The sequence below is a fragment of the Vanellus vanellus genome (genome assembly GCF_965231255.1).
Source record: "Vanellus vanellus genome assembly, chromosome: 2".
Taxonomy (NCBI): domain Eukaryota; kingdom Metazoa; phylum Chordata; class Aves; order Charadriiformes; family Charadriidae; genus Vanellus; species Vanellus vanellus.
In genome coordinates this window covers 160,089,652-160,114,994 of record NC_138906.1, presented here as the reverse complement: position 1 = coordinate 160,114,994, position 25,343 = coordinate 160,089,652, and the positions used below count along the sequence as shown (strand labels likewise).

Below are 25,343 nucleotides of genomic sequence, written 5' to 3'. Positions count from 1 at the left end.
TATTATTGATGCTTTTGACCACTTGTGGCTTCCCATGTTCATTTCCTGAGGTTTTGCAGAGTGAATGTTGTGATTAGTGCTGTGAGAATGTTGCCTCTCATTAGCTGATCTTGACCCTAAATGAGGACAGTTTAAAAATGTCATATGATTTAAAAAAACGAAAGCTAATTTAACTTGACAAGTGAGAATGACTGTTGCTAATTTTGACAGAAAAGTGTTGGGATGAATCTTTTAATTTGATGGAAGAAATCCTGTAACACTGAAGTTGTGAAAGGAGTTTGATATGAGACTACTGAAAAGGAAAAGAAGGAAGAAAAAAAAATGCAAGCAAGAAAAACCCAGTTATAGCAGCTTTATCTCTCCAACTGTGTTAGGCCTGTGAGACAGCACTTCTTACAGAGATTTTGTATGGCAAAAGTAAGAGAAGGTAGAAGGCAGTTCTGGATTTGTGTCTAGGTTTAACATTAGCACTAGTACTCTTTTTGAAATCTTGAGTGGTTTGCAAAGTTACTATTCATTTAAATCAAATTTTACTAAGCATGACTTTCCAGTAGACCTGAGCTTCTTTCCAAAAGTAACTTCCTGATCAGTGTACTAGCACTGGTGCAATGTTCATGTTGCTAGTTCCTCATTCTGTTTTTATATTGGAGACAGATTGTCTTGAAATACAAATTACATGTGACTGTGAAGCCTATTGTACAAGTTCTGGGAGGATAGGATTCACACTTCAAAATATTTTTATTGCTTTATATTTAAATGTAATCATCATGCTTTAATTTTTACGGTCTTGTTTGTTCCATCTTTTAATATTGTGGAAAACGAACATCAATACTCCAATATTTAGATTGCTGTTAGAGCAAAAAAAAAAACAACCCACCCTCATATATATATTTTTTTTTTCTTATTGCAGCTGGCCAAGAATGTAGGAAATACTAGTTTTAATGATATTATGGAGGGGAATTTACCTAGTCCTTCACCTAAACCCAGTCCATCAAGTGATATGTAAGTTTTAAATCTCTAAATGGTTTAACATTAAGTTTACTGTGGAATATATATCTGATGTAAAATGTCTTAAAAAGTAACCAAGCCAGAGGAGGGCTAGCGTGGCAAAAGACTGGTTTTTTTTTACTCCAACAGTGGACTTTCTTAAAAATTCAGTCTCTTGTCATGTAGTCGCATTTTAGCTACCTCAGCTTCTCAGTGTAGAAAACTTTAGGCTTGGGTTTCAAGATTCGTTCTGAATCTTGAATGTTTTTGAGTTTTGTATTATATTCTCAGGTGATAAACACAGTTGGACTAAATGACACTAGCTTTAGGTACTGTCTTGAGATGGTGACAAGCTTTTTCTTCCTTTCCCTGGTGTAGGAGTTGCACAGAGAGGATAACCGATGTGGTTTTGCCACAGAAGACCTTTTAACCTATTGTGCTGTTTTCTAGCTGACTCAATATTTTTTCTTTTATCCTGCTTTGAACATGTTTTTCATGCTTATCCTGGTTTTAACATGTAGATGTGTTTCCATGAGAAATCACATTTCAGGCTTTGTTTTTGCTTTGGTCTTAGTCCCCAGAGTCATAGTAATTTTCATATGTAACAGGAAGGCAGGATGAAATTGAATACGTACCTTATCTTTGGGCTCGTTTGCAAGAAAGACATGCATTATAAAAATAAATAACACAGTCTTTATGAAATAGTTTTCTTCTTCCCTTCTCAGCTCCCGAGTTGGGCAAGGTGATTTTAAATTTAAATTAATGACCGATTTTTCTAAAAATTTCTAAACCAAGATCTGTTTTCACACCCCACAGGACTGCACGTAAAGAATTTATCACTGCTAAATATGTAGATCATAAGTTCTCTAGGAAGACTTGTGCATCTGCAGCAGCTAAACTGAATGAATTACTTGAGGCTGTCAAATCCAGGGATTTACTTGCACTAATTCAAGTCTATGCAGAGGGGGTAGAGCTAATGGAGCCACTGTTAGAACCTGGACAGGTAAGACTATCAGGTAAACAAAGCAGAATATTTTAAATAATGTTTCTTTGGAAAACATGCAGGGCTGTTGCCTTAGATGCTAACACAAGAGAAATAACAGATGAAAGTGGTGGGGTTTTTCTTCCTTTCCTTAATATGGCATCCTTGTGGGGAGGGAAAGGAGGCTGTATCTGTTGTCACCCATTGGTCTAAAGGAGTGTGAAATGCAATAGTAATATCATACATTGTTCTAGGTGCAACTATAGTATGTTGAAAAGCACCTGTTCTGCAGTATGTTCCTTTTAGGAAAAGGCCCAGAGAGAGAGGGCTTGACTTGATAACCCCGCGTCACCTGATATCACAGACAGTATCATATCTGCTTTTAAAGTAGTTGTTGAAGGAACACTTTACTGACTGTATACAAGTCTGTTTACTCTATTTGAGGAAAGAGTAAATCTGATGCCTTCACAGGCACAAGGTGTTTCGGACCCTGGAGCATCTGGTGTATGAGGAAAGGCTGAGAGATCTGGGACTGTTCAACCTGGAGAAGAGAGGGCACAGAGGGATCTTATCAATGTATATAAATGCCTGAAGAGGGGGTGCAAAGAATACGGAGCCAGGCTCTTTTCAGTGGTGTGCAGTGACGGGACAAGAGGCTGTGGGCACAGACTGAAATACAGGAGGTTCCCTCAGAACATCTGGAAAGTTTTTATTTTTTTTTTTTTTTATTGCGTGCATGACCAAGCACTGACACAGGTTGTCCAGGGAGGTTGTGGAGTCTCCATCCTTGGGAGATATTCAGAATCCATCTGGACATGGTCCTGGGCAACTGGCTGTAGGTGGCCCTGTTTGGGCAGGGAGGTTGGACAAGATGAACCCCACAGTGCCCTTCCAACTTCAACCATTCTGTGATTCTGTAAGAGATTTAATGTTTGTAAGCCTATGGTTTTTGTGGATTTTTTTTCCCTGGTTTTATAGGAAATAGTGTTGTGGCTGTGCTTGGTGTTCACCAAGGTGTCATAAAGCAACAAGTGCTGTAAACTTACTCGGTATTCCTTGACAGGATCTCTTTCAGTTACTAGCAGCCAAAATGGTTAAAGGCTCCTCAGGATTGTTCCATCCATCTGGGAAAAAGGGAAGACTGGTTTCGGGAATGCTGTGATCTCAGAAAGTGTGATGCCTTTTCCATTGAAGCACATGGTGTCTTTCAGAGATCAGAAAGGAAATAACTGGTTTTGTCATAATTGTCTTTCAATGGAAAAATATTATTAGAAATTTTGTAAAAGAGTGAGTGACCTACATTTCGGTAGGTCTGATATTATAAGCTTTGCAGAAATAAGACACAAAAATCTAACTTCTATTTATATGTGTTTAGGAGCCAGGTGAAACAGCACTTCATTTAGCAGTCCGGACTGCTGACCAAACCTCTCTCCATCTGGTTGACTTCCTTGTACAAAACTGGTAAGGATTGCTCATTTTTCATTAAATTGTGCATGAAAAATGCAGGTGTTCAAAGCTATCCTTGCAGTGCTTTGGGTAGTGATTGTTCATCACTTATAATCATTCTCCATAGATATGTTTCAAATGAGCATAATTTAATACCTTTGAGTTGACCTTTGTGCTCCTAATGAGTAGAGAAAGGGAAAGAAGTGTAGATTAAAAATGTGGAAAGAGCTCTTTAAAAAGAGGATGAAAGGAAAAACTATGTAGAACAAAAGGGAGCATTGATTTAGAACACATGGCAGTATGAAACAATGCAAATGAATAGCTCAGGTAAAGGAGAGATGACAAACATTCCAAATATAGGACGTGCAAAGAAATTGTACAAGTAGAAAACAAGGCTCTTTCCCATAAAAATAAATAGAAGCTAGATTAACTTTGAAAAAGGTGTTCTAATAGTTAATAAATTGTATTAAAGCTATTGAGAGCATAATTTCTTAATTAGTAATTTTCAACAATCTAGTTTATTGGCTGAGCTATTCTTTGTTGTCAAGAGAAGTGTTCATAGAAGTGAAAAACCTTAATGAAAATGTTTTCTTAAAAAAAAAAAAAAAATCAAGTGGTGTAGCGGTCCAACATACTTCATTACTTATATTGTGAAATATATAATTAAATGAGATCCATTCCACTCCACTTCTATAGTATCGCTATAAAGTGAAAGAAGCGGCAGTCGCTTGCTGTGTCGGATGGTGGGTTTTGCAGAACATCGAGAGAGGAGGGTTGGAGAAACACAGACGACTTGCCACAACTTGCTTGGAGGATTTTTTAATTTTTATTTTCCCTCAGCATAGCAAGTCAGACCTGGTATTGAAATGCAGTCAGTGAATACTTTTTTTTTTTGCCCTTCCCCTCTGTTTATGTAGTGTTGTATATACAGAGTGTTAGAGGGGAAGTTCGGTCTTCTGGTAACAGCAGAGACTTGAAATCAATGTTTCTGGCACCATCTCCTGGGCTATGTGGACTAGCTGTGTAACCTTCACTTTAACTTTATTCTGCTACTACTCCCTTGTGTGAAATGGAGCGCTGACCGTTGTAGGAGTGTTTTTTAAGTATAAAATAAAAAATAAGCTACTAATAAAGGCAGGCTGTTTGAGATCATAATTTGAAAAATGTTTTAGAAGCCCAAATTCTGCCTGGAGAAGAGAAGGCTCCAGGGAGACCTTATTGCAGCCTTCCAGTACCTAAAGAGGGCCTACAGGAGAGCTGGGAAAGGACTTGGCTTTAAACTTTAAACTTTAATGGCTTTAACCTGGAAGAGGGCAGGTTCAGATTAAACATTAGGAAGGAGTTTTTCACTTTGAGGGTGGTAAGGCACTGGAAGAGGTTACCCAGAGAGGTTGTTGAGGCCCCATCCCTGGAGGTGTTCAAAGCCAGGCTGGAGGTGGCCTTGGGCAACCTGGTCTAGTGGGAGGTGTCCCTGCCTATGGCAGGGGGGTTGGAACTACATGATCTTCAAGGTCCTTTCCAACGTAAACCATTCTATGATTATTTTGAACATTATTAACGATTTGTTATTTTGGATGATTATTCAAAATGATTTTGTTTACTTATGAAGCTTCATAGTTTCTTCAGACAACTATCATGTTTTATGTGTTTGTCAGCTGTCTGTATTTTTGTCTCAATCTCAACTTTAAGAGCATCTTTACAACCATATGGACTCTCTGCACTTACTGTGCAACCTGGGTAATACTGAGTGGAAGAAAAGCTGTTATCTTTTAAGCTTTTATTTTCATTTTTATAAATGTATTATATTGATCCAAATATGTCAGTAACTTTTTTTTGAGAAACCTTGTTTTAGAAACTGAAAGTTAAAGGAAATGCAGTTTTAAAAAGTCTTGTGAACCCCTTTGCACACCTTGTTTTTCCTTAACTCAGTGTGTATCTTTATATTCCTTCTTACCACTTCTGTGCATCCTCACAGCCATTCTCTTCATAGTTCCTTGAATGTGTGTGACTTAATAACCTATTCTAACTGTGTGAAAATGATTTTTCAGATTTTTTTTTTTGTTGGACTAATTTAGCATGTTTGAAAAAGAAATACCAGTAAAGTGGCAGGTGGAAAACAACTGGTGTGACCTTACAAAGGATTAGATTTGAATCTTTGAGTTTTACCTTTTTTTTTTTTTTTTTTTTTGAATGAATGAACATCTGTAGGTGCTCAGTCCTTTTCAGCCACAGCTCAGGGATTTCTAGTATGCTTGAAACTATTCTTAATAGTCTTTGAAAGTCATGCTTAATGTAAAAATATTTGTTTCTACTTCGTGTTTGTCCAGTAAAGTATTTATAGATTCAGTATTTATAAGGATGCTAGATCTGCAGTGATTAGCACAGCATACTATAGTTTCTTTCCTTGATTATTTTTTTCTTTTGCGCATAGTGGAAACCTGGATAAGCAGACAGCATTGGGTAATACGGTTCTACACTACTGCAGTATGTATAACAAGCCTGAGTGTCTGAAATTGCTTTTGAGGGGGAAGCCAACTATTGATGTGGGTAAGTTCATTATTTAAAACTAGGAAATAAAGATCTCCTAAGATTTTGTTCCATTATTTTATGTCTCATTTATGTCTCACTGTCTAAAGTAAAATTTTAAAAGGAAAAATAAAACTGTATTAGAAAGATGAAGACTTTACCGCCACCAAGCCTAAAGGAAGCATTCAGTTAAAAAATAGAACTTAAATTTTTAGAAGATAATAGTGACAAAATTTTTCTAATGCTAAATACTAATGGTAAACCCTAGTTTTTCTGCAGAGTTTTATTTCTGACGCATTGTAATTGTCCTGAAATGTAGGTTTGTTGCTTATACTGTAAAATTCATCTAGTACTTGTGTGTTATAATGCGTCAAATGACTGCTCACATTAATTCCACTCTAGATGTATGTAGGTTTTGTATACACAACAGTTAATTCTTTTAATATTAATGTCAGTTGGCACTGTGGCTTCACCCAGCATGCTCTATCCACCACTGTAGCTGATGCGGGAAGGGATTATCTTTTCAGCTGCCTTCTGTTTGCCATCTACGTGTGATAGATATAACACTTGCTTTGCCTACATCAGTCCATTTTTCGTCATGGCTTAGAAAAAGTGTAATTAAAAATAGAATCTCTGTAAACTGTTTTCGCACACTTAGGTTAATCTCTTGATTACTAAATGCTCTCCTTTCTCTGCCATGTTTTCAGAGTTAGGAAGATATTCCATGAATCCAGCTTGTCAGACTCAGGAGCTGAGTGTCATCCGCATGTCTATAAAACATTTGCATTCTGTCAGTTCTTGGTATAGGAGGGAAGCTTTCTGAACAGTTGGTGCAAACCAAAGAGTATAACCTTTTATTCCTCCCACTTTCCTCATTGACATCAGTATTTAAAGGGGGCCTACAGGAGAGCTGGGGAAGGACTTTTTACTCGGGCATGTAGCGATAGGATAAGGGGGAACGGCATTAAACTGGAAGAGGGCAGGTTCAGATTAAACATTAGGAAGAAGTTTTTTACTTTGAGGGTGGTAAGGCACTGGAGGAGGTTACCCAGAGAGGCTGTTGAGGCCCCATCCCTGGAGGTGTTCAAAGCCAGGCTGGATGTGGCCTTGGGCGACCTGTTCTGGTGGGAGTTGTCCCTGCCTATGGCAGGGGGGTTGGAACTCGATGATCTTCAAGGTCCTTTCCAGCCTAAACCATTCTATGATTTTCTTCCACTGCCCAGTAAAAAACATGTTGCATAAATTTAAGTTCATTGGTTTCCTTGGACTTTTCATACATCCTTAGAATATAGTCTAATATTATCAGAAGTCAAAAGAATTTGATGTGACCTTTTTTTTCAGATATGTCCCTGATTAAGAAAATGGGAAAGCTATCTCAACAAGCTTAAACATGTTTACTGATCCTTCCATTGAACTCTCTCCTAAGTAGATGCCAGAAAAGTAGTCTTACCTTTTTGGGTCTGTCTTTTTTTTTTTTTTTTTTTTTCTTTAATGCTTTCAAATATGAACTGCATATCTTCCTTAGGCCTTGAAACATCAGGTTTGTACTTAAAGGTTGAAAGTGTGGAATTTATGTAGTCTCTTAAGCTATCTGTGTGTTAACTTCAGTTAAGAACTACTATCTTTTCATTTCTGTTCATATTAAAACTCCTGAACTATCTCAGATCTTTCCATAAGGAGCCTTCCTCCTAGGGATCTTATTTCTTTCAAATTCATAGGCCTTTCTAGATGACCACTTTGTGTTTTCTAGAATTGATGACTGGCATTCTTTATGTAATATTACACATAGGCATATTTGCTTATGAGACCTCAGTTTGACTGTTTTCAGTTCCCAATCACAGAAGTACTTTACAATCTGGATACGATACAGAGCAGACTCTTTCAGTTCCATGGCATTTACAGCTATACTGTAAGAATAAATTTTACCTAAGGTTTGTCGACATAAGGTTGGAGTGTGGGGGTTGTTTTTGTTTTTTGAGATTTGCTATTGAGCATCTAGGAAGGATTGCATTGGATGTTGTGCCAGAGGACGTTCCAGAGTGCTCGGATACCATCTTCTTTCTGATCAGGCATTATTTTTAAATGTAAACCATTTTATAGCCTTTATAAAGACAAAATAGCTAGGTTTTAAAATTACTCTTGTTCAAATGTCATCTTAGAATAGGACTTCTGTCTTCAAATTCAGGCTTCGAACCACTATGTATTAATCAAAGTAAAACATGCTTGGATCAACATTTTCTTTTTTTCTTTAAAAAAAAAAAAAAAATCTTAGAATAGTTTCATAAGCTATCTTACCCTGTCTGCTTGCTTTTCCTGCTTACTCATGTAAGAGTTTTACTGGCAAAGGAGTTGAGCAGAGATTGAAATGACTAAATTTCTTTATATTCTCTGCTAGGATGGTTAGGAGGGATATGGGAACTGTCCCAGCAGATGCTGCAGTTCAGAAAGAACCTGATGGTACATGAAATGCATGTAATTCCACTTAAAGTGGAATCTTAAGAGCTGCAGCTGCTATAGAGTAAATAGATGTTTTTGATGACATTTAGAAGCTACTCTGCTAAAAATAGTGAAACTTGATTCTTTAGACATGTCAAAGAATTATTCTCTTTTTTCATTGTTAATTTTGTAGTAAACCAAGCTGGAGAGACGGCTCTGGACACAGCAAAAAGAGCGAAAGCTGTCCAGTGTGAGGAACTGGTAAGAACTGGGGGTGAAAAAGCCAGAGGGGGGAGGAAGTTTACGTCCTTAAAGATGTGATCTACTTAGAATATTGTTACCACTGTATCTTAAACTTGATGTTATTGCCAGCTGGCTGTATGCTAGTCTGAAGGTGCCACCATAGCATCATAGAATGGTTTAGGTTGGAAAGGACCTTGAAGATCATGTAGTTCCAACCCCCCTGCCATACGGGGGGCAACCACTAGACCAGGTTGCCCAAGGCCACGTCCAGCCTGGCCTTTCACAACACAACAGTCATTTTCTTTGTAATAGTTTAAGTAAAAGATCCTCCACTGGAGGTACTTATTTATTTTAACCACCATATATGAAGACCTTAAATACTGGAGGATCAAGTATTTGAATACCTCTTTATGCATCATTCTAGGAAACTTGAGCTTCATCACCTCAAAAGTTCTTCTTAGAGGCATTTCTCTCAGGAGTATAAAACGAGCCCTGAGATATTAAATCTGTCAAGGCCTTTTAGGTCTGGATCTTTGTTTGACTTTTCCTGCTTTGGCTTTTTCCACTTTATTTAATGGGACAGATAGTTCAGAGATGGTGAAAGTCTGCATACAAGGAGAATTGAAACAACTCAAAATTAAACCTGCTCAAAGGAGAAGGAAGCAAAACTGCAATGTCTGGAAGTTAGGGTATCAAAAAATGTAAACCACCAGCTTCTGTGTGTATTTAGAAGGCAAAAGCTTTCTGGAATTTTGAGAATGTGTGAGTGATGTTAACAAACGCCACTCAAGAAAATTATTGGACTGCAAGAAATAAAGGTATTAAAGGATTTCCCCAGATACTCTTCTGAGGCAGTTAGCCAGGAATAAGATTCTACATGAGACCAACAATCTTGTTTGTTCTTAGCCCTCTAGGGTGCCTCTCACCAGCATGCATTTAGTAGACAAGTGAATTCAAGTACTATCAAGGGATTAAAAAGTCTAAGTAGTGTGGCAGTTTCTCATTCAAGACAAAGCCAGAAGAATTTACCAAACAGTTGTCGCTTGCTGCTTGATTCTATTTATCAGAACGATTTTGCCTCATTTTGATGTTCCAAGGAGGAAATCTAATTTTTCTCTGCAGCTGGTTAATTTTAATACCTTTCCTTGAAAGTTCTTGTCATGTATGTATTAATTATTGCATAATCAAGAGAGCTTGTCCTTCACAAATCAGAATAATTTTCCATATTTCTGGGGATGCAAGTCAACATTTTGCTATGGTTGATAAGGCGGAGCTCTCACTGACTTCTCAATTACTCCCATGTCTGCTGCGTAAGTGCCGTTTCCAGTGTTTCAAGTATTCTGTCAGCTGAAAAACAGATCAGCTGTACGACACACAATTGGTATAGATTGCTTTTTTCCTTGCAGTATATATTTAATAAAGCAACATCTGCCATTAATGTGGACCAACTGATCATATTGTGGAACAAACAAAAACAGGTGGATGTTATCAGTGATCTTATCTTGCAGTTAATTGTTTCAATTGTTGTAACTGAAATTCTGCTAACATCTGACCGAGTATTTCATTTAACTATAATAGGAGAAGCGTAAATGCTCTATTTTCTTCATTTTTGAAGAGGAAAATTATTTCTGCATTTTTCTCAAAAGTGGCAATGAGATAAGGTTAAGAGTGAAAAAGAAATAAGAGTGAGCATATTGTTTACCATGGGCAATAAAAAGGACAAAATAAATAGATGTTTGCGATATGGGAGATGTACTAAGCTGATTTTTGTTGCATAGCTGGAGTCTTAACTGTGTAATTAAATTCAATGTCAACTCAAATGGGTACATTAAATTATTTTCAATCTGTTATGTGAGTATTATTTCTTCCAAATTTTATTTCGGGAAGATGGTTAAATGCTCTCCTGAATCAACTAATACCACGTAGACTACATTTCAAAGGATGTGAAGGAATAAATAATGATGGGAAATCTAAGCACTGAAAAGGAGAATTTATTTCCTAAGGATAACCATGAATTGAAGTTTTCTTTTTTTGCTGAGCACTGAAGTAGTAGATTTTTAAAGAATAAGAATACATTATTTGGGATGGCAAAATAGGGGAATTTTGTGCCTAAGACACATTGGCCTCATGCAGTGAGAGGGAAGGGAAATATTTAAATAAAGGTTAAATACCTTTTATTTTGATTCCAACACAAAGATTGTGATTTTGGAGGGGTAATAGTTGTATGTACTGGAATTTATAAATAGGTTTTGCCTTTCCTTTTTGGAAAAGAGGCCTCCAGATGCATTTAGCTTTTGTGCAGATACCTTCTCTTCATGTCATCTTTTCAAATGCTTGTCAAACATAGCAACTTCTGCCCATTTTGAGAAAGTCTTCCCTTTTAGCTGTTTATCTATACCTCAAATAAATGAAGGATGTTTGTGTGATTGCCCTGAAATGGTTTCTTTTTAATGTCTGGAAAAGCTTTAAATCTCTAAATATTTCAGTTTATTGCTTGCTTTTACAAAACTAACTTTGTTGACATCAAAAGAACAGCAAGTATTCTAACAAGAACTCTTATTTCTTTCAGCTTTCTCAAGCCAAGGCGGGAAAGCTAAACCCACATGTCCACGTAGAGTATGAATGGAATCTTCGGCAGGAAGAAATTGATGAAAGTGATGATGACTTAGATGATAAGGTAAGCATGAATTACAGAAACAGCTTTGCACTAAAACTGTCAAACTTCCTGTTCTGTGGAAATGAATGGAAATTGAGACCCAGTTCAACCTTTTTTTTCTTATAGATATTTTTTTGGGGGGTGAGGGGGTGGGTGTAGTTTTGAGGCCTGTATTAAAGACTGCTAAAGTGCTTTTTGAATACATTTTGTCAACCTAGTTATTATGGACTTGAGTTTCAGAAGTTTTGCTTTGACAAGGCATACAATGTAATATAAATCAGTAAATGCAGATTAAGTTGTTGTCATTTTATCCCCGTCTGAATTCTAGGCTGTTCATTTTTAGCTGGAGGAAATCCAAAGCTTACATACTTATTTTTTCCATAAATTAATTAAAAACCTAGCTGTTGAATAAATAACTCTGTTTTTCAAAAACTGTGCCGTGCACTTTATTCCTTATTAAAAAAAGAAGTAACAGAAGGAAAAAACTGGAGGGCATAGGATAATTGCCAGCCTAGAACACGTGAAAACTTAACCTCAGTGTCCTACTTTAGCAAGTCAGTTAATTACTCTGTGCTCTGCTTCCGCAATAAAAGCGAATACACCTTTCCTATTTAATAGGGGTACTGTAGAAAGAAATGTGGTCAACTTTTCATTTTCTGTGACACTTGGGACTGAAAAATTCAGAAACTGAAATAATTTACATGTCCTCAAGGACAGTAGAGAACAAAATGATTATTTGTGCAAGGAGCCTCAGGAGGATGACTAATGCTGTATTGGAGGTAACAGCTCTGTCTGAGCCAGAGCTGCACTGAAACAGATCGTGCTCCATATGCAGCTATTAATATACAGCAGTCAAAAATTGCTGTGTAAAATTTCTTCAAAGAGCAATTATATATGTTTAAAAGAGGAGACATACCACTGAATATACTGCTAGTTCAGTCGACAAATAAATCTGATGTGTCAGAAATGGTTATTTACTTGTAATATGCATCAGTGGGGTAATATACTTGATCTTTGCGAACTGTCTGGTCTGAGTAGAGCTATTTGAACTGAAAGTTACTCCTATATTGTAAAAACTATACTAGGCTTTTATTAATATATTTTTTTAGTATATTATTATAGTGCGTCTGCTGATTTAAGAATAAATCTAACTTTGTGTACCTGATGATTTGTTGATGCTACAGTCTTTATTTTTCAGTTAGAGGAGAGGATCTTTCAGGTTGGATGGTTGAGAAAGGGAGGAATGTGGGCTTATTTGTCCAATAAAGAAATTATGCTCGTATTCACTAGACTATGTTCCGTTATATTCTTTCCCAGACATATTAACTATATTTAGTATTTAGACAGCTGCATAATGTATTTGTTTTTCTGTTCACAGCCTAGTCCTATAAAAAAAGAAAGATCTCCGAGACCCCAAAGTTTTTGTCACTCTTCGAGCATTTCTCCCCAAGACAAATTGACTCATCCTTCATTTAGCACTCCTAGAGACAAGCAACGACTCTCCTATGGAGCTTTTACCAATCAGATCTTTGCTTCTACGAGCACGGATTCACCCACCTCTCCAACTGCAGACGCTCCTCCTCTTCCTCCTAGAAATGCTGGCAAAGGTAAGTCTGTCTTCAAACTACGCTTACAAGCAGTAATTTTTCCACAGTTGTCCTTCCTTTAACCAGATGCATTACAATATTTCAAGGTGTAGCATGTTTTTCTTATTACATTGATGTGGTAGTACTGTACAATGCATTTTCAAAACTGAATAAAAAAAGGGACGTACACTTTGTAATGGACTTCTTCATAACAGTGTACATGAATGGGTGAAAAAATAGAGTAATGCTCTGCTAAATAAAAGTTGCATCATTTTATGTAGAAGTTCTGTTCATATTTTGCAGAAGCATTTTTAAGCATTTACAGTCGCTGTTGTGATTTAAACCCAGCTGGCAGCTATGACCACACAGCTGCTCGCACGGTTCTCCCTCTTCCCTGAGAAGAGCTGGGAGAAGAGGGAGAAAAGGAGGGGAAAAGGAAAGGAAATCTTGTGGGCTGAGATAAAGATAGCTTAACAGAACAATAACAGAAAAGGAAAATAATAATAATAATAATAATGACACAAGTCACTCTCACCGCCTGGTGAATTAACATGATCACGAGTATCCACCCTCTCAGCCAACCCCATCTATATACTGAGCTTGACCATCTATTGGCCATTCCATCTTTCTGTGTAGGCTCCTTCTCGCCTTCTATGGGAAGCTGGAAAAAGTCCTTGAAAAATATAAACAACTAAAACAATATGCATTATTGACATTCCTTTCATAGCAAATCTGAAACACAGCAACCCCTAGAAAGAAAATTAGCTGTGTCCCAGCTGAAACCAGGACAGTCACAAAAATACCCATGCTTTAGAAAAAGGCTGATGGTCCATAGCACTATACGATGATGTGCTGTGTAGGGTCTGGCAGAGAGAGTGAGGAAACAAAGCTTTGGAGGAGAGGAGGTGTAAGAAGACCCCCTCTCCTTGCACTCAGACAGTTTGGAAAAAGAAAAATACCAGAATAACCTGTGAAGTGCTAAGCAGGTTGGTATTAAAGTTCCTTCTCTTTCAGTGCATCAACACTCTCTTCTTCCATTTTGCTGAGTGAGAGGGCTGTAAAGAACTGCAGGAAAAAATACCAAGCCTATTGCCAGATAGTTAAGTCACTTAGGCACTGAAGATCTAAACATCACTCATACTTCCCTGAGTGAAACCACCGTTTTGCTCTTGTAGAATTCTCCATAAGCAAGGCTTGTGCTGCAGTTTGATCGCTTTTGCAATCTACATTCAGTTGAAATGAATGAGGTGCTTTTTCTTCCTAATGATAGGAATAGTTACACTCTTGGTAGTGTTTGAAAGGGAAGAGAAGTTCTCGCGGCTGTAGTGGATCGTTGTTCTTTGACCTAGGTAGCTATAATTTTCAAGTTTAGGGGATGTATTTATGGAACAAAACCTGTTACTTTACTAGAATTTGTGCAAAGCTACTTTTTAGAAAAAAAAAAAAACCTTCATCTTTTCCCTGTTTTTATGTATTTAATTTAAAAATAGCCAAATTTTGTTTTTATGGTAGACTTGTTAGAGAAAACTTTAGTTGCGATGAAGGCTACAGTATAGTTTAAGGCTTCAGCAGTTATGCTAATTCTCCCTTTTGTTAGCACTGCTATAACTTTATATTTCACTTGCTCAACTAGTAGTTAACTTTGTTTTAAAAAAAAAAAAAAATGAAGAAATGCTCTCACTAAAATATGAAAGAGTAAAAGGGCCGGAACAGAGTGGGTTGGCATCAGATGGCTGCTTTTACATGGTTCAGATGCTGTGCTTAGAACAGTCCACCATCAGTCTTTGTCATGTACTGGCAACTTTCAAATTAATCCCTTGGGTCCCTTTTTTAAACGGGTTTATTTTCCATTAAGAGGCAACGCAATTTTGCTAGGGTATGCGTTTTTTCACATGAGATTTCATAATCCAGGTTGCTTTATATCAGTTTCTTTGGGGACTCATTTGTATTCATTGTAACTTCATTGACCTTCGTGTTGGCATTACAAAATTCTAACTTCTTCCTTCCTCTCCCCCATCTTTTTTTACATGCTCTAACAGTCTGCTACTGATTGTCCATTGTCAGACACAGAATATTGGCTTAGACATTCCTTCGCTCTGACCTAGGATGACTTTTTTTTTTCTTGTGAAGTTTCAAGACTTGGAAACTAATGATAAATCCCATTTCCTTAAGAAGGTTAAGGAGCTTGTGTTTTGTATCTCTCTGTACACTGCTTAATATGTTGTCAGCTTTCAATGGATTATAATGAACATTATTTCTTTGTCATGTAGCTGTCATACGGACTTATTCAGAAAATTGTCTTTTTCTGCAGGAAGGGGAATATTTACATGTATATTTCATTCTAAGTATGTATTCAAGTTTCAGAATGGCGTACAAGTATCTAAAGGGTGGGTTGAAGGAGGATGGAGCCAGGCTCTTGTCAATGGTTCCAAGTGACAGGACGAGGGGCAATGGGCACAAGTTAAAACACAGGAAGTTCCGTTCAAATACACGGAAACACTTCTCTACGGTTCAGGTGACAGAGCACTGGCAGAGGCTGCCCAGGGAGGCTGTGGAGTGCTCTTCTCTGGAGATTTTCAAGACCCGCCTGGATGCAGTCCTGAGTAATGTGCTCTGGGCAATCCTGCTTTGGCAGGGGAGTTGGACTAGATGATCTCTAGAGGTCCCTTCCAACTCTGAGAATTCTGTGATTCTGGGAATGTTAGACATTTTCCTAGGTGTTCCTGCAAACTCCCAGATCAGTGAATCCACACAATACCAAAGCTACTTGGAAAGAAATGAAACATTGAGTTCTTGTGTCTGGTCGTGTCAAGGATTATGCAAAAGAAATCCTTATTTATATTACAGCAAAATACTATGATATTATCACAAAATACAGCAAACTATTGCCTGCTAATGGTAGCAGTAACATTGATCAGAGTGGAAAATGTCAGATTCACAGTGTAAGTCAGAGAGGGAGGTTGAATGGAACTACTGTTCTGCTAAAGTCACTAGGCTTCTCTGCTTCAAACATACCAAAAGTCTGCAGTCTGTGAATGATGCTGGTTTTTCAGTTGATTTCCATTCAATAATATTGTAAAGTATTAAATCAGATTTTAGAAGTTGCAATTAAATACATGCCTGTGATACAGGAATGATTTAACAGACTCAAAATGACAGGGGAACAAAGTGATGAGTGCATAGAACATCCACCAGCATGGGAAAGTCACTCTAGAAGCGTCACTGCAGATAAACTCATGCTTCATTATAAACTGTGCTGCTACTTGTTATCTCCTCCCCTGCCCCGCTTCCAGCTCCCAAACAGATTGTTTAAAAGAAAAAGAAGCAGAGACTCACCACTTCCATAAGACACTGGTGACACATCTTAATTTTGAAGCAATCTGAGATAATTTTTTTTCTGTAAGAAAAAAGAAAATAATCCTTTAGAATATATATTCTCTTTTGAGATTGGTAGTAATAGAGTATATCCCTTACATCTAAGTTTAACATAGAAGCTTACTTATCAAATGCTATTTTTTGTTAGAAAAGTTCATTTTAATAGCTACCTATTTGATTTAAGATATGAAAACATAGTATTATATCTTATGCTAAGTTCCCTAAATACCAAGAGTAAGAAGAGCATGGAATCTGTAATAAAATTAAAGCTTACCTTCTGTCCCCAGACGTAATCCGATTTTTGTCCCTGCTCTGCTGAGAGGCCCCAGCAGATACTGTGGGACCCTGCTAGAACATGGAGACAGTCTGTGGGGAGTGGACAGCTGCTGGGATCCATATGTTAGAAAGAGGCAGAGGTTTTTAAACTTTCATAATGTTTTCTATCCTTTGAGACATACAGGTAAAACTTTTCAAAATAATGTTGCATATTTAGACAAAAACACCTCCCGCTAGCTCTGTGTAAGCTGGCTTCATTTGCCAGTGACGTTCTTGGTAGCGAGGTTCCATGGTGTTTGCTGAGATGCCACAGTGGACTGGAAGCCACCAAGTCTGAACTTTGTGTTGGGGAAAGGAGGTAAGTTTAGAGCAATTTGCATAATGCGCACCACTCTTGCCCATGATTTTTAATGGCTGTGGTGTCTAAAAATTAGTTTGATTAATTGTAAAAATTGCATAGGTACGATTGTTGGAGCATGTGTATATGGGGAATTTTTTTTTAAGTTTCACCATATATCATTATAATGTAAGTTCAGATTTTCCAGTTTGATAACTTTTCAAAAAAAAATCTTAAAAATGCTGGAGGAAGATTTGTCTTTTGGTTTATTTATGTTCACAAAGCACAGAGCTGTGATGATTAAGTTACTACTATTCCGTTAGTATTTGCTGTCAGTTCTGAGTTGAAGGTTCCTGTAACAACAGGGTGAACGATGTGCCTGCCGATCGGCTGTCTCTGTGCAAAGGCTGATGGGCCAGCCTGAACTGATAATGAATATCGGCTAAGACAGTGTTTCTATACACTAAACCAGTTCATTTGTGGATTTAGTCTTGCTTTCTGCCATCTCTGCTACAGCTTTAGTTAATTCTTATAGAATGAAAAGCACAGAGTACGTTTACAGAGTGTCTGTGTAAGCCAACCGCTGGATGCCTTTTCCCGTAGTTTATCTAACCTTATTCAGGTGCAACTTAACTCGTGCAGTCAGTCAAGTCTTTAGTCTGTAACATTCTGAAAATCGTCTTTTCATTAATCTTTCCAGTTTACACCTTGAGGCATTATGGCTCCAGACATCTAGCACGTCTTCTGCCTCTTATTTTACAAAAAGCTTTTTAAAAAAATTCCACATGTTAAGTACTCGCATGACTCAGCACAGTGGCTAAATAAACCTTTGCAGAACCTTAATTGCAAAACCAATGTGAGGGCAATATTGCTAACTAGTTTTGTAGAAGTGTTAGGCAATCTAAGACAAGCTTCCTTAATTTTAGCTGAAATCTGAATGATTTTTAATGCTTTTGCCTATTTCTCTCATACGGGATGAACATGGAGGTCAGGGATCAGTTTTATGGATGTTCAGTACTTACTGGGATCTTCGGTACTTACAAGTCTGCATATTTTACACTCTCTTGCACAGCTCTAATGTTAGGTGCGTAAACCCAAAAGCACTTCCTTCATGGTGGTTCCAGTCCACTGCTACTGCAAACGCCATGTCATATAATCTGCTTCTTCACTTGATCAGACTCAATTTCTAACCAAATTAGCTTATTTGCATTTACTAGTAACTTCTAGAAGTTGTCTTGACTGTGTTGCTCACAGGATTAGAAATCTTCTCAAGTCTGCTAAATTCCTTTGTTCCTGTCCCAGCGTTGTCAGTTAGCTTCAGTGATGTGTCTGTCACTGGCGTCCGTATGAAGGCACTACCTGGAGAGCAATCACACAGGTCTCCACTTCTGTTTTGTTAGACTGAACAAACCAAGCATCTTTCACCTTTCCTGATAGAAGAGTGTTTTTATTCTCTTACCGTTGAAGATGTCCTTTCATCATACCAGCCCTTCTCTGTACCTTTCCTCGTTAAATCAGCTTTCTTAAATATAAGTGACTGGAAGTGTAGGGACAGCATTAAAACCTTGCTGTTTCTGCTGGAAATAAATACTACATCATAGCATCCTTTCAGCCTATTTATTTTTTTCATGATTGTATCGCACTATGGCATATCAGGCAGTACACAGGTAGCCTTTACTACCATTGTCAACCGGAGTCCCTAATTTGAAGTACAAATGCTTTTTTAGTCTAGAAGTTTATCTTTGTATATACTATTGTATTTAATGCCATTTCTGTTACCTCAGCCTTTGTCATCCAGTTTTTGTTTATTTTGAACACTTACAGGATTCTACAGCTCTCTTGCATACACTTAAAGACTTAATTTTTAAAAAATTCTTATAAATGTGTTGTACATTGTAGTTAAATAATCCTAGTTATCCCACTCATTGTGTTTTTAGTACCATAATAGGCTTTGTTAACATTAATTATAGAATATAATTCAGATGATAACGTTGACTCAATGTATAGTCTTAGCTTGCTTGTTCAGTGTGATTGTGATAATTTTTTCTTTAATTATGGTCTTATTTTTAGTACTGAATATATATATGATCTGAAGTAAGCCACTGAAGAATGCTTTTAGTAATATCTCTGCAAAAATATCGCTGATAAGAACATGAAAAATAAGTATAACAACACTTGTTATTAAAAATAGTATTTTCATTATAAACTTACTTTCCTTTGCAGTACCTGTTCTGCCATTAACTGGGGTACTGGTTGATCCATATCTCTCATTAAGTGGTAAAAATAAATACCAATGTCAGGTTTTTACACTCTAAACCCACCATTTCTTGTGTGGATGGTAACAGCTTTGCATGGTTTCACAAGTACACAAATTAATAGTACGATACTAACTGCACGAAAGCTGAAGGGCAGTGCACTATTAATTGCAGATCTTTTCCAGTTATTTACCTTACTACAACAAATTTGAGATTATTTGGTATATTTGCACATGAAAGTGTGATCTTTGTAATAAAAAAAAGTCATAAAAGATGACAACAGCCTTACTGGAAGCAACTGCTCCCCAGCTAACTGAAGAAAAAAAAGCACAATGGAAGCAAAATTAAAAAAAAAAAAATAGGTCAAGATTTTTTTTTTTTGCTTGTGTGAGGGAAAACTATTTACATGAAAAGTGAACTTCACAACTGTGTGAGAAATCATCATTAAGATGACAGTGGAGAAGAAACGGTTGGCTTACTGCCTGGTTAGAATTACAAAATATCTTTGATCTAGGAAAATAACCACTCGGATTATTACTTAAAAATATCTGGCTAGCCTTGCATAGTTAAAATTACCATTTTAAGAATTCTTTTGAGATTTGTATCTATATATGTAATACAAGTATTTTATAATAATTTTACTACACTTTGTATGTCATCAGATCTTTGTGTTATTCCATGAGTTGTTTCCACAAACTGATTTAGATTCCAGAATGACTAAAGCAAATGTAGGAAACAAAGCGTTACGTGACTTTATACCTCTTTCTTAAAAGGTCTTCTGAAGTTTTCCTTTATTTTCTGTTTATTTGAAAGTAAATTATTTTGTATTTCAACCATCTAATCAGTAGTGCATGACTTCTAAATTCATTTTTATTCCTTCTATGAAATTAATATGGGAACAAATGTGAGGAGTCTGAAAAGGTGAACTGTTTTTAATACCCGAACACCTTTTCCCTGTAACTGTTGTATGCCATGTGAACTTTTGAAAGCTACAAAGTGATAATGTTTTTCAACTCTTTTGTGAAGTCTGGAAATACAGTATTAGTGTGAAATATAAAATATGTCCACGTAACCACATTTAAAGAGTTTTTAATACTACTAAATTTTATTTTGGTAGAGAAGGTGTTTTCATTCTATTAACAATAAAAAGTGCGCATTTTACTTCCTGTCTGAAGTCTCATTTTCGCAGTCAGTGTGCAATACTATTTCAATGCATTTCCTCCACTCTTTTTTTTTCTTCTCCCTGTAAGCCAAGTTTGAACTCTTTGTCACTTGTGGCGGGGCTGGAGATCCTGGTGGCCTTGAGTGGCCGGGCTGTAGTGCAGTGCAGCCAGCAGGACACTAGGTGGGGGTAGGACAGAACCTCTGCCGTGGTGGCCATTCCCACTTGCAGACATTTTGGAAGTGTGTAACTTCTTTTTCGAGATGTCAAGATAAGAAAAAAAAATACTGTACTGACAAACTGTGTATATTTTCTACATGCTTTAAAAGTAATGTCACTGTTAAGACTGGATATTGAATTTTCCTTTTTCCCTCACCGTTCCTAGATATACTCTGACCTATGTTTTATAGAACACTCTTTGATTCATATTTTGTTAAGCGAACTAAAGAATTTATAACTTGCAAAATTCTAGGGTATTGTCAGTCAAAATTTAGCATGAGAAAAATTGGTGTGTTTTTTTTATTTTTGCTCGCAGAAACATTTCAATACATGGTTTAAATTAGCTCGCTTTCTTAAGGTCATGGAAGAAATTAAAATGAGAAAGGATACAAATTGGGGAACAATCTTATTAATTTGCACTGCCGTTTGACTCCTTGTCAATTAATGGTTTGGTGAACTTGGAAGTAAATTGAGAGGAACAATCACAAAATACATAATTTGATTTACAAGAGTAAGCAATTAATTGAAAGCCAGGCCCAAAGTAGGGCTGGGGTTGTGGTTGAGAGATTCTCCTGAGCAGCAAAAGGCCTTCCAGGCTTGAATCTGGAAAAGAATAGATTGAATCACTGACTCATTATGGGCAGTTTTATTAATCTTTTCTTTGGGGTTAAGAAGAAAGAGGGAGGTCACCAGCTGAAAATATTTGGCAAACGTACACACACTTATAGGATAATTGAAGTTACTTTTTTCAGTGTTTAGTATTTCACCTAAGGAATTTTAGCAAATATTATTCTTCACTGATTTTAATACTTTTATGATATGTGGTAATTTGGGAAAAAAGGCAGACTTTGGTAATTTTCAGTCTACCTACCTACAGGTAGGTCATAAATATTTTTAAAGAGGCAGCTCTAGTTCTGTGTGGAGGTTATGGTGTATGCTGATTAACAAAACAAAGTTTTTTCTGAAATACTGTTCAAAAAAGTTAGGTTTTCAAAAATAGGCAAGTATGTTCTATAGTGCTGAAAAATACATGACAATAGACTTGAAATTTCAGGTATAAATAAACTTTGTATTTAAAACTTTGTCGATCATCTGCATTTATCCAGAGTCTGTGATGGCAAAGCTCTCTTACATGCGAAACCCAAACCCCAACAAAAAAAACCTTAAAGCTGTTCTAACCTAATGTAGAACTAATTTAGATAAGTGTTACAAGTAATTTCTTTTGGTGGTAATGGCAGCTGATTTGAGCAGTTGTCCCCTCACTGCACGTTTGTGCCCTGCGCTGCCTGTTTCCTCGAGCTCCTTATTAAAGACAAGGTGAATGGTGAAGCTGATTAGGAAAAACTCTCGTCTTCCCTCTGGGTTATTTTGTCTTTTACTCTGTATCTGTTCCCATATCCTGCAAGACATGTGTTGTGTTGAATAATACTTGTGCCAACATTGATGCAGGGCAAAATAAAGGCTTTAAGGGCAGGTGTAACTGCATAAGTTCTTACAAGTGATGCTACCATTGAGTATCTAATCTCAGCTTCAGAAAGGGCTTTTCTGATGTTTATTTTATACATGCTACATACAACAATTTGCATCGCTCTAAAAATGCATATTCTGATGTACTTACGCCACAGGAAAAAAAAAAAGGGGGGAAATAGCTACAGAAAAACTTATTAAGCTTACAGTCCTATTTTCAAAATGCAAAGAAAATCTGTAGATTTCTATTCCCCTGCCCCCCAAGTTTATGAACATAATTTGTATGGAATGATCTCGAGGGGAAAAATATCCCCATGTAATAGAGCATCTAGAAATCTGTGTCATTCTGGTATAAATGAATCGTAATTTCAACCCCACATGCTAAATATTACTTAATTTTAAGTTTTCATGCTTAAAAAAAAAAAAAAAAAAAGCCTAAAATTAGAACTCCTGGAGTGATTAACCCTGTATTTCTTAAACATAAGTACATGTGTCATTCTATTGTCAAGTTGCTTATATTCCCACAGCTAAGATGGTTAAAAATGTGGTGAACGTGTCGTTTAATCTAAACGGTGTTTTGGCATGGCTTGTCTTTTTATTTTAGTCTTTTGCTGCACTTCGCTGTGGGTCTGACTGTGAATTTTTCAGTGCTGCTTTGACGTTTATGCACATGTATTTGTAAGAAGATTGTTTGTTATTTTGCAGGCCCACCTTCAACCCTCCCTCTAAGCACCCAAACCTCTAGTGGCAGCTCCACTCTTTCCAAGAAGAGACCACCTCCCCCACCCCCAGGACACAAAAGAACCCTCTCTGACCCACCAAGCCCACTACCTCATGGACCCCAGAATAAGGGCCCAATTCCTTGGGGTGAGTTTTGAAACGCAAAACAAAAGGGCAGGGGAAAACCTTTATGATGGATGATATATGATCTTTGATTTCTTTTACCTGGTGCTTGCTTTCCAATGATTGCAGCTTGATGTAACGTCCGCTCAGATAAACCGGCAGTTCTGTCTTCTGTCACTCTACCTTCCAGGCTGCTGTATCTGAGCCTCACTTGAGAAAATTGAAAATATTCCACGCTCCCCTGGGGCCCAGTTCAATCTCCTCTGCTGCCTCCCTCTCTGTACCCTAGCTGCCCAGGCTGCCCTCACCCCGGCCCCCTCATCTGCTGCATCTGCTCCTCACCTGCTTCCTCACCCCTGCTCCTCCTCATTCATCTGGGTGGGTCTTGAGTCGGGGCAGATAGACCTTGATGAACCCGTGCCGTTCTCCTGATTGCCAGAAGAGCTGCTTTCCCTGGGCTCCGCGCCTGATCTCTCCTGTAAAGCGTTCACGCCTCGCTGGTGGGAATGTGGTGTCTTGGTACGCTTGCGGGTTTTGGGATGTCTGTACATCCACAAAGACTGATAGGTTTGCGTCCTTCTACCTGCAGAATTTATACAGAAACAGCACTTTTTTTTTTTTTTTTTTTTAAACAGGATAGGTTTCCAACAGAAGCTTTTTAGAAAGGACTGCTCCTTTTCTCAATAAACATTGCTCTATGCAGTCAACTTCTCACTGTAGCTATAAATCTCAGGCCCGTGTAATTTTATATAATTCCGGTCTTGGTGGCAGGATTTCCATAAATCTGTAAAATCCAGAGCTGGAATCCAATGCTTACATAGGGTGGTCATTCATACACTACTTATCTTAGCACTATCTTCTCTCTGTTCTAATATAAACACAAAATTACAACCCGCCCCAAAAAAATTGCAAGCCTAAAAGCACCATTTTTTCAACAAATTGAGTTAAATGTGGTAAATCATGGAGTACTTGTGTAGAATATGTGATTTGATCTAGGATTAAATATGAAGAGAAGTACAGAATCCAATGAAAAGCAAAATCTTTTTCTCAAGGAATACAAATAATGGTGATCTCTTCAATTCTCTACTTTTCCAATGTCTGGGACATGGAAAAAACGTTCCCTACGTTGTGGAGTCTAACAGCCCTGTACTCTTTCAGAGGCAGTAAAGACATTTTGAAGAGCTTGGACTTTATTTTTTTTTTATTATTATTTTTTTTAAAGCCCAAATATTTAAGTCATAAACAGCACCTAAAATAACTGGCATACTATATAATGTAATGCTATTAGAATGAAAAGCGGGGTAGGAACAGATGCTAAGCTGGTGCCAGCTTTTCTTTAAAAATACAAGACAACAGGTGAAGGAAAAGGAAAATCTGGGAAAGGTGCAGGTGTGGAGTTGAGGATGAAGAATTCTACAGCAGTAGAATAGCTCCTCAAAGCAGGGCCAGAGAAGAACACTGCTAATTCTGACTCTTTTCTGCTCTACAGTGCATATTAAACTTCAGTAGATGGAAGAGGGGCCTCTTCTTCCCTTTTTCTTAGCTGAGATATGCTCAAAAGCTTGTTTCAAAGTCCATTTGGGTTTTAAGCAAGTATGAAGTTTTGTGTTTATAAAAGAGGGCGTTTCTTGTATCTGCCTGCGTGTTTTTTTTTGGTTTAAGAATATTGTTGGATGTTCACTGCTTTCCCTTTCAGAAGCTGCTTTTTCTGTGGTGTTATATTTCTTGTTACATTGAATTTCAGCATTTGTTTTCTAATCTGTGCATTAATTGAAGTTTCAAGCAGAGCAATTCTTAGCTTATGTCTACGCAAATTAAGTTACTATTCAAAGATGTTCTAAAAATATTGTTCAGGTTATTTCAGATTTCCATAGCAACCATGCGATATTTCTCTTTGCTTTATCCATAGGATCAACATGTGAAGAGTTGCTGTTTGCCTTACATTTATTTTTCTTCTTTTCTTTTTTCCCACTTTTAAATATAAACATGTTTTTAGCAAGGCTCAGCATGAGCTTTTTCTTCTGTTTCATTTAGACTTCAATGCACTAAGAATGGTATCTAGGCAGATAACGTCTGTCTTTCACATGGGAAGTATTTTGTGTTCTGGGATCATTAAATGTCACTTTACATCTATTTCAGTGACAAAATTTACTAATGGTTGTTGAAGTCGGTTCTAAGATTGTTTAGACATGCTGTAATTGAAGAGGGAAGGGGGAATGATAAAGGCACTAAACCGAAATAGAATGGTTGTGCATTGGGAATGGTGATGGTTAATGAAAGAGAAGCCTTCTGCTGGAGCAGTTCAGAAGCACCTGAGTTTGGATTTCGCTGCCTTTTGCCAGAATTGAGTGTACCCAGGATCTTTACCAACACTTAACGTTCAGGTTATGGTAACGTACTCAGTCACTGATTGGGCAAAGGCTCTTCTTCACATAGGATAAAATACGAGTCCTTAGAAATTTGATGTTTCGTGAATAAAATCAAATTCATGATGGTTTTAAAAAAAAAAAAAAAAAAAAAAGTGCCACAGAATGTAAACATCTGCAA

The 25,343-nt window shown here is 37.2% G+C and overlaps 1 protein-coding gene across 1 annotated transcript in view; it reads left to right on the top strand.

Moving 5' to 3' along the window:
• Positions 1–25,343, top strand: part of ASAP1 (ArfGAP with SH3 domain, ankyrin repeat and PH domain 1) — a 155,895-nt gene that overhangs the window by 118,136 nt on the left and 12,416 nt on the right. Inside the window, exons 18-25 of the mRNA XM_082499527.1 lie at positions 911–1,002; positions 1,804–1,990; positions 3,345–3,430; positions 5,847–5,962; positions 8,571–8,638; positions 11,190–11,297; positions 12,655–12,883; positions 22,659–22,820. Coding sequence (XP_082355653.1) covers positions 911–1,002; positions 1,804–1,990; positions 3,345–3,430; positions 5,847–5,962; positions 8,571–8,638; positions 11,190–11,297; positions 12,655–12,883; positions 22,659–22,820 — 1,048 coding nt within the window. The remainder of the gene's footprint in view (positions 1–910; positions 1,003–1,803; positions 1,991–3,344; positions 3,431–5,846; positions 5,963–8,570; positions 8,639–11,189; positions 11,298–12,654; positions 12,884–22,658; positions 22,821–25,343) is intronic.